Source organism: Myotis daubentonii, chromosome 3 (assembly GCF_963259705.1).
Source record: "Myotis daubentonii chromosome 3, mMyoDau2.1, whole genome shotgun sequence".
NCBI classification, from domain to species: Eukaryota; Metazoa; Chordata; class Mammalia; order Chiroptera; family Vespertilionidae; genus Myotis; species Myotis daubentonii.
This window is the reverse complement of record NC_081842.1, coordinates 58360978-58369287: the sequence shown is the minus strand read 5'-3', so window position 1 is coordinate 58369287 and position 8310 is coordinate 58360978. Positions and strand designations below refer to the sequence as shown.

Sequence of the window (8310 nt, the reverse complement as noted above, 5' to 3'; positions counted from 1 at the left end):
TGGCTGTGGTCCAATAAAACTTTATTACAAAAACAGGCAGCAGGCTGACCCCTTCTTAAGGCTGATGGAGATATTTCCTGTTGAGAACACTTGGGGCTTACATTTGAAATAGGCTGAGGAGATGGGAAGGGAGAGGAAAGAAAAAGGCTCAGAAAGAAGGCCTCACAAATAACAAAGAGCCAGTTTGGGCAAAGAGCAATGTACATGCAAGAAGGTGGCAAGCGGCTGAAATTTAACTAGGCAAAAACAAGTACATATACAAGCCTGTGCAAACTGCTTTTCATTGTTTCATCTTTTATTTAAAAATCACACTATTTTAAAAATGTTTGAAATATTTAAAAAGTCATTTTCTATTACAATCACAAACTTCTTCCTTGTATCAAAAGTTGTGCCACTATCTTGGTTACTTGTGGATTCACCAAGCAGTCAAGTAAGTCATCTGTAGAAATGAATGTTTGGGAAGGGACCATACTACTATTTGAAGCAATCTGTTCCACAATTATATTCTCACGTCCACTCATCATTCGTTGCTTCTTGATACAGTGCAATTTGTCAAAGTGCTCTCCAGCTTTGCCAACAAAGTCTTTACCATCATTTTTAAACATGCCTCCTGTTTCTGAGGGTGGATCTTCTGAACTCGGTAGTACGAGAGCCAGATCAGGGCCAAAGGGACATGCTGCCTGCTCTCCTACTGTTCCCAAGGTTAAGTTCTGGCTGCCTGTTTGTTCTACCTCCAAGAGGTTGTGCATGTTGAATTCTTCCTTTTTCATGTGCTCTCCGTTTGTTCTGAGTGTTTGGATTTCTCCTGTCTCAGATGTTCTGTAATGATCAAAAAAGGCAGAAACAGCTCTATTTAAGTAGCGACAATTGACTTCATGGGACGTTTCCTCAACCTAAGGAAAAAGAGAAATCTTTTAAGTGGTTACATAAATTGGAAAATAAATCTAGTCAGGGTTGATTTATTACAGAATACCAACTGCCATGATGGAAACCAGGAGCGGCCTACCTCCGTTGGGTTTAACCAAGCCCTGGTACTGTGTGGGTCCTCCGCAGTTTTCAGGGCGCACACAAGCATGCGGGTAATTGCCTCTTCTACCCGAGCCTGGTGGTCCTCTTCCTAAGTTGAGATAAAAACATCATTTTTTCATTTGTCTCTCTGTCTCATGGCGTACAACAGAGACTAGAGTCCCTAATTGTGTGTTCTGTTCTCATCAACATAAGCTTTGTTACACAAGGAATGGCAGACCACAGTGTTTTATGTGTTCACTATCATCTGACATCTAGAAGAGCTGTGGAATAGTTCACTAACCAAACTTAAGTATATATCCTGTCTATAAGGCATAGGCCTTGAGTAAGAACCGCCCTCTGATGTTTTTCCAAACTTTTCCATTCTCTGACATGTCTCAAGGAAAAAAAGAAAAAGTGTTACATATGGAGGAATAATCCCTATAGAGGTTGATATGCTAATTGTTTGAGGAATGGGAGAAAATTTCATATAAACTTGCTTAGCCACACGAATGTAAATATGTAAAGACACAATAAATATAAACTATAGCATTAATGAGAAATTGTATTAAGATTAACAACTTCCGTTCCTCAAACTCATAAAAGAAAAAAACCAGATGCCTGTAACATTTAGTATAATTGATATGAGATTAATATCTGGAATACATAAAGAATCTGCACATTTCAAAAAGAAAATGACCCAATTTTTTTAAATGGTCAAAAGACATGAAGATAAGCATTTCAATTAAATAACAATTATATGACTAATGAACATAAAAATATGCTTAACCTCATTAAAAATAGGGGGAATATAAATTATGAAACTAGTAAAAGAGGGTTTGATTATTTCAAGTGGTGGAAAAATGTGCACAGACAGAAATCTTACACACTGGTGATGGAAGTGCAAACTGATAGAACCACTTGGAAAACATCTTGGCATTATCAGTAAACTTGAGTATTATGTACCCTACAGACCACCAATTCCACTTTGAGAATCACACATATTCTCTAGAGAAACTTGTACTTTTGTACAAGAATATTCTATTTATAGAAGTAAAAAATTGTAAACAACCCAATTATCCATCAATAGAACAATGAGTCAATACAGTGTGGTATATTAACACAAGAAAACGTACCACAGTGAAATGAATGAACAGCTCCATGTGACAACACAGATGAATCTTAGAAACATAATACTAAATTTTAAAAAGCAAATCCCCACAATGAGACACCACTTTACACTAGGACAGATATAATAAAAAAGATAGGTAAAATTGTGGAGGATCCAGAATCTTCTTACACTGCTGGTGGGACTGTAAAGGGTGCCGCTGCTTTGGAAAATAGCCTGACAGTTCCTCAGAAGGTTAAACATAGAGTTGCTGTATGTGATGGTTATTTTTATAAGTGAACTTGATTCGGCTATGGTGCCAGTTGTTTGGTCAAGCACTGGCAGAGATGTTGCTGTGAAGATATTTTCTAGATGTGATTGATATTTATAATCAGTTGAATTTAAATAATGAAGATTGTCCTCAACAATGTGGGTGGACCTCATCCAATCAGTTGAAGGCCTTAACAGCAAAAACTGAAGTCATAATCACAAATGAAAAGAATTCTGTCATGATGGCTACTGAAAATAGTACTCTGTACCCAGTTAGTAGGATATAGTCTAACGATAAAAAGGATGCAAAAAAAAATATCAAATTTTACTGACAAGTTTTATAGTTTCTGAAAAGAAAGTCACATATGAGTACTAGAATTTGGAATTGTAAATTCGACATCTGAAAAAACATTGGTGGATAAAACAAAGAAGTAAATATGTTACTGTTATTATGGACCCAGAAATTCAGTGTAAGAGAAGACTAAAGAAATAAATAAGAAAAATCCCTATAATGTTAACTTTGATTTAGAAGTATAGGTATATTTCTATCTATCAATCTATCAATCACCTACCTATCTATATCACATTCTAGCTTCACCACTTAGAGAGTCTGGAAACAGTGACACCAGTAGCAATGAGCAACCATAGAGCCCAAATCTGGATTTCTAAATACCACTCCCACTAAAAGGAACCTTGGCCACATGGAGAAATTATTGACTTCCAAGTTTGGGGCAGCCCAAGTACAAGGCAACCCTGGGGTATCTACTATGTACCAGAAAGCAAGGATAATCTCAAAGATTAATGGTGACATACCAAAAGGGCACAAGCCAGCCTGAAGGAGTTTCACTAAAAGCATAAATGAGACTCAAATTCAAAATTATCTTGGGAAGCTGCAATGCTCAACCAAATAGACATGATGAAAACTAAGAGAGGTGACTAAGGAACGGGACTCAAATTTAAAGAACCAGCTTTGCAGACTCAGGATGGAGGACAATCTGATGTGGCACTGACCACGTGAGAAGCACGGATACCGTAGGGCTGGGCGTGAGCCGCAAGTGAGACAAGATGACTGAAAAAGTTAATGTAGCATTATGAGCAGCACTGAAGAAATTTAGGGTCAAAAGTCACATGAGGCAGAAACCTTATGCTCCACCAAATGAGGCCCACTGGTTTTCAGTTTTAGGTGCCGAACATTAAGAGGGCTATGCTTGGCATAACAGCTCTTTCTCCTCCTCGTGGCAATTTCTGTTTTTGAACACTTCCCATGTGCCAGGCACTGAATTAGATGCTTATACATGTTTTGCCCAATTTAAACCTCACAGTCACCCTATTGAAGTGTAATTATTATCCCTGTTCTACCAGTGAGGAAACTTAGGCTTCATGGCATTAAGTAATCACCTAGGTGAGACAGCTAAAAAAGGTATAGACCTGGGTCTTAAGTCTACCTAATTCCAAGTCTACAGCCAAAATGGTGGAGAGTCTGAAAAGAAAATCACATAAAAACATCGTGCAATAAAAAGAGGTTTTGAGCCTGGAAGAGATTAAGGAGACACATCAAAGGTATTGTAAAATACTTAGAAAGGAAAAAAATTGTGTATAGTTTCAGAAATAATGGGTATGGCTGTAAGCAGGCAGATGACAGGCCCACTATTCAAGAACAGGATGAGCTACCTTGGGAGAAGTGGCATCTGTTGGGGTACTGCACATGTGACTGGTACAGGGAGTGGAAGTGGAGTCCATGGATTCTGCCTTGGCATGTGCTCCAACTCCAATTCAGCCTGCCACAAGCAAAACTTCGGTGAGTCTACTGATCTGCCCCACCTCTCACCTAACTCCCAAGGGCGACAGATCTGTTCTAAGCTCACACTATACAGCTTCCTATTACTGTGTGTTCCACCAGAGCCCTTTCCATCACCAAAAGGTAAGAAAAGCCCTACTGAGGGGAGAATGCAGCTGCCAAAGAGAGGAGCTGCAACCAAGGCCGGAGAGGACAGCAGAGATGGACTGAAGGCCTAGGTTAAAGAGGACACAGGTGCAGTCAACACCTCTGGTGAAAGAGCGTATAGATGCAATCAAGGTCTTGGGTTGAAGAGATAGACTTGAGCCAAATGGGCAGCCACTTTAATTGTGGAGTAGAGCAGGCAACCAGGACTAAGCATAGCATATTGGAGGGAAAAGGCTTCAGGCAGAAATGAAATGATAAAAACCTAGCACGACTCTGCTTTGAGAAAATGTATGAGCCAGGACTGGGAATTGTCCAACTAGTTATGAGAGACCTGAATCAAGAAGCAGTATTTCTGGTCCAGATGGTGTGAGATGTGTCTGGCAACATGAGACATGCATGGCAGATCCAGCCAGGCCCGCACAATCTAACTACACTGGTCAAGGGAAAAGACCCTGCAAGCCAACCTCAAGGCCCATTGGGTGCCATTAAAAGAAAGAATGGCACATCACTAAACATCCTGTTTCCATCCTAAACATCCATCCACAGAGCACAGAACACAATTCATGATACAGCAACACAAAGTAATGCTGGAATGTTGGTTAAAATTAATCACGTTTTAGAAACAGGCTTTGTGTATCTTAAAAGCAGGGAATACAATTATTAAGAAAAAAAAGTACCAATTCAATCCACGAGTTTATACTGACAGTGACAGGATCAACGGATTCTACATAATGCCACCAGTGTCTGGGAACAAACAGAACCTGAAAACCAAGTAAAGAATGGTTAGTACAAGTCCAGGACATTTTATTTTTATATCAGAATCAAAATAAATGCCCAACTGAAGATACTAGAAAAAGAAAGTAATACAAATGAATTTACAGTAATATTGCTATAATAAAGGAAAACAAGAAAAAAACCCACAATCCTTTCATTTCCTTTTTTATTGACAAATTCATCTGTTCTACAAAGGACACTGTCAGCTCCTCCAGTTTCTACTCTCCTTAATCCAAGACCTTATCTGTTTACATCTAGGTCTTAGTAAAGAATTCTGAGATTCTAATATTTCCTCCTTTCCATTGCAAAATAATTGCATGCATTCTGAGAAAGGGCCTAGGTAAAAAGATAGGCCATAGTTTCTGTCTCCTCACAGTCTAAAACCTAGCCAGTGGAAAAGTAGTACATAGAAAGGTGGTATAAGTGGTGAAGTAGATGAGTGGACACTGGTGCAAGGGAGCTTCGAAGGTGGGAGAAGCAGGCACGAACCAAGGTCAGGGGCATCCTGGATGGAGGAAGTGTGATTTGAACCAGGGCTGGTAGAGAGTTTAGACAGAGAAAAGGATGAGGACTTATCAGGAGGGAGAAGTGGCACAGACAAGGGAGGTGGGACTGTTGAGGCACAGCAAGTAGGCCAGTCTTACCACTGCAGATGAGAGATGAGGTGGGAGAGTTAGTTAGGTGAGGTTCTGTGGAGGGCTCTGAAATCAGAACACAGAGTCTGAATTTTATCCAACTGGCACTGGAAGTGGCTGAGAAACTTTGAGTAGGGGGATGGTTAAAATAGCAACATTATGGCAGAGTCTAGGAAGGACAAGAGATTCTTACAATAGTCCAGTTATTAAATGTTAAGATCTAAATAGGAAGGTATAGTAGACAAAAGCAATGGGCAGAGTCAAGGAGGACTGCGCTTGTCCAGACTCAGTATGAGATTTCCTCGGAAGGCTAAATAGAGCACATGGAGATGCCTCAAGCTTTAGGGCTTCAGATTTAGGAAGCTGGTGGAACTCACTATGGACAAGTAGAGCTGGGAGGTGGGAAGAGAGCACCTTTCAGTGGAATAGGACTAAACACAACCACTGGATTCCGTCACTAGGAGGTCATGCATGTCCCATCACAGAGTATACTTTCAGTAAAGTAGGAAGAGAGAGAGCCAGTTTGTAGTGGATTAAGGAATAAGCAGTTTGTAGTGGATGTAAGGAAAACTGATATGATGGAAAAAAACATTCATTCAAATTTGGTTATTAAAATCAAAGAAAAAATGAATTACAACCACTTTACACCCGGTAGAATTTTTATAACAATAATAACAGTAAAGGGAAATAACAAGTGTTGGTGAGGATGTAGAGAAATTGGAACCATAAGATGTTGCTGGTGGGAAGATATAATGAAGTAGATGGTGTGGAAAAAAGTTTGGCAGTTCCCCCAGAGTTACTAATATGACCCAGCAATTTCACTCCTATATATGTACCCAAGAGAACTGAAAACATATGCATGTACAAAAACTTGTACACAAATGTGCTTAGCAAAATTACTTATCAAAGTGGAACCAACACGAATGTCCATCAACTGATTAATGGATAAACAAAATAGATCTCCAAACAGTGGAATATATTCAGCCATAAAAAGGAATGAAGTACTAATAACATTCTACAGCATCGATGAACCCTGAAAACATTATGCTCAATGAAAGGAGCCAGTTCTCAAAGCTCATATGCTGTATGAATGCACTTATGTGAAAAGTCCAGAACAGTAAATCTATAGGGAAAGAAAATAGGTAAGTGGTTGCCAGGGGCTGGGGGCAAAAGTGAAGGGGGGTAACCTCCAATGGATGGAAGCGACTTAGACTGTTTGCGTTGGAGTTCTCAAGTATGAAGGAAGCAGGAAGGGAGCTAGGGAAAAGGAAACAAAGGAAGGAAAACAGGCAGGAGAGAGGGATATGGGAGGGAGTAAACTCTCTGTAAGAGACTAAGAATACCTTTCAAGTTGTTAATAAAACATCAGACAGCAAATGCCCGTGTTGTAAGGTGATTTTACCTACAGGGTAGCAGCACTAGGTACAATACTTTTGTAATGTTTCAGAGACAGTTACAAAAGCAACATCCATTCTTGCTTAAAAGCACATCATTCTGGCTCTGTAATACCTCTGCCCTAGATGCACCGCAACGATATGTGTCTGGGTTCTAGCACGGTTGAACAGACATGAACTATGAATAAAGGTTCCAGAAGTGCTCGGATACCCATGCCTTGACACTTGCTCTAATATGAAAAAAACGACTTAGTGAGCTGTCTTCCTCCAGTCCATTCTCTTCTTTACCAGTAGGAGGAGCTGTGATCCCTCCTCCCATCTTTCCATGACTTGAGAAGCATGTATATGAAGTATGTATATGAAGCCTGCAGCTGGAAAAGCTACCTTCCAATAGCAGAGCACCATGGAAGAAACCCTTTTTATTTGTACTAGGTCAGTGGTCGACAAACTGTGGCTCGTGAGCCACATGTGGCTTTTTGGCCCCTTGAGTGTGGCTCTTCCACAAAATACCACGTGCAGTCTCATGTACAGTGCGATTGAAACTTTGTGGCCCATGCGCAGAAGTCGGTTTTCGGCCTGGGCGAGTGTATTTTGAAGAAGTACTGGTGATATTTGGCTCTGTTGACTAATGAGTTTGCCGACCACTGGACTAGGGGAAGGTGAGGAAAACTAGAGGCATGTGTCCTAAGGCCTAGATACAAGTCCCAGCTTCCACATTACCTGTCCTGGGCTCAGTGTAACCACATGTCTTCGAGCTTCCTGAAACCGAGGAAAACGCTTTACATCAGGATTGACAACATTGACTTTACTAAACACACTAGATTCTTCATAAGGGATTCTAGTTGGATAAAGGAAAGGAGTATCCTCAGGGGGAAAGAGATGCCATCTTTTCCTAATTTAAACAAAAAAGACATAAGTTAGTACTGTGAACTTGAGACAAAACATGTAAGGAGGCAGCAGTAAATATTCATATTTACTCATTTTCATTCAATCCATAGAGGAATGGAGGAGCAATGTCAGTGGTCACTTGGGCCACCTCTCAGTAAGTGCTGGCATCTCTGCTGAACAGAGTGGAGGGAGGGCAGGAAGCAAAGAATAACCTCATGATGCCCTGAGGCAGCCCTTTGCTGGGACAGGGTGTAGTTTGAAAGGTCATTCTTTCTTCCCAAATCAAAATCC

General features: G+C 40.3%; 1 protein-coding gene across 2 annotated transcripts in view; it reads right to left on the bottom strand.

Moving 5' to 3' along the window:
- The window catches only part of HSPBAP1 (HSPB1 associated protein 1), a 54744-nt gene continuing 46434 nt past the window's right edge, over positions 1-8310 (bottom strand). Inside the window, exons 6-9 of one of the 2 annotated variants that reach the window (XM_059687660.1) lie at positions 7852-8023; positions 5006-5089; positions 1007-1117; positions 1-893 (exon numbers count right to left, since the gene is read on the bottom strand). In XM_059687660.1, coding sequence (XP_059543643.1) covers positions 360-893; positions 1007-1117; positions 5006-5089; positions 7852-8023 — 901 coding nt within the window. In that variant the 3' untranslated portion in view covers positions 1-359. The remainder of the gene's footprint in view (positions 894-1006; positions 1118-5005; positions 5090-7851; positions 8024-8310) is intronic. The other variant, XM_059687661.1, reaches the window with a different exon arrangement.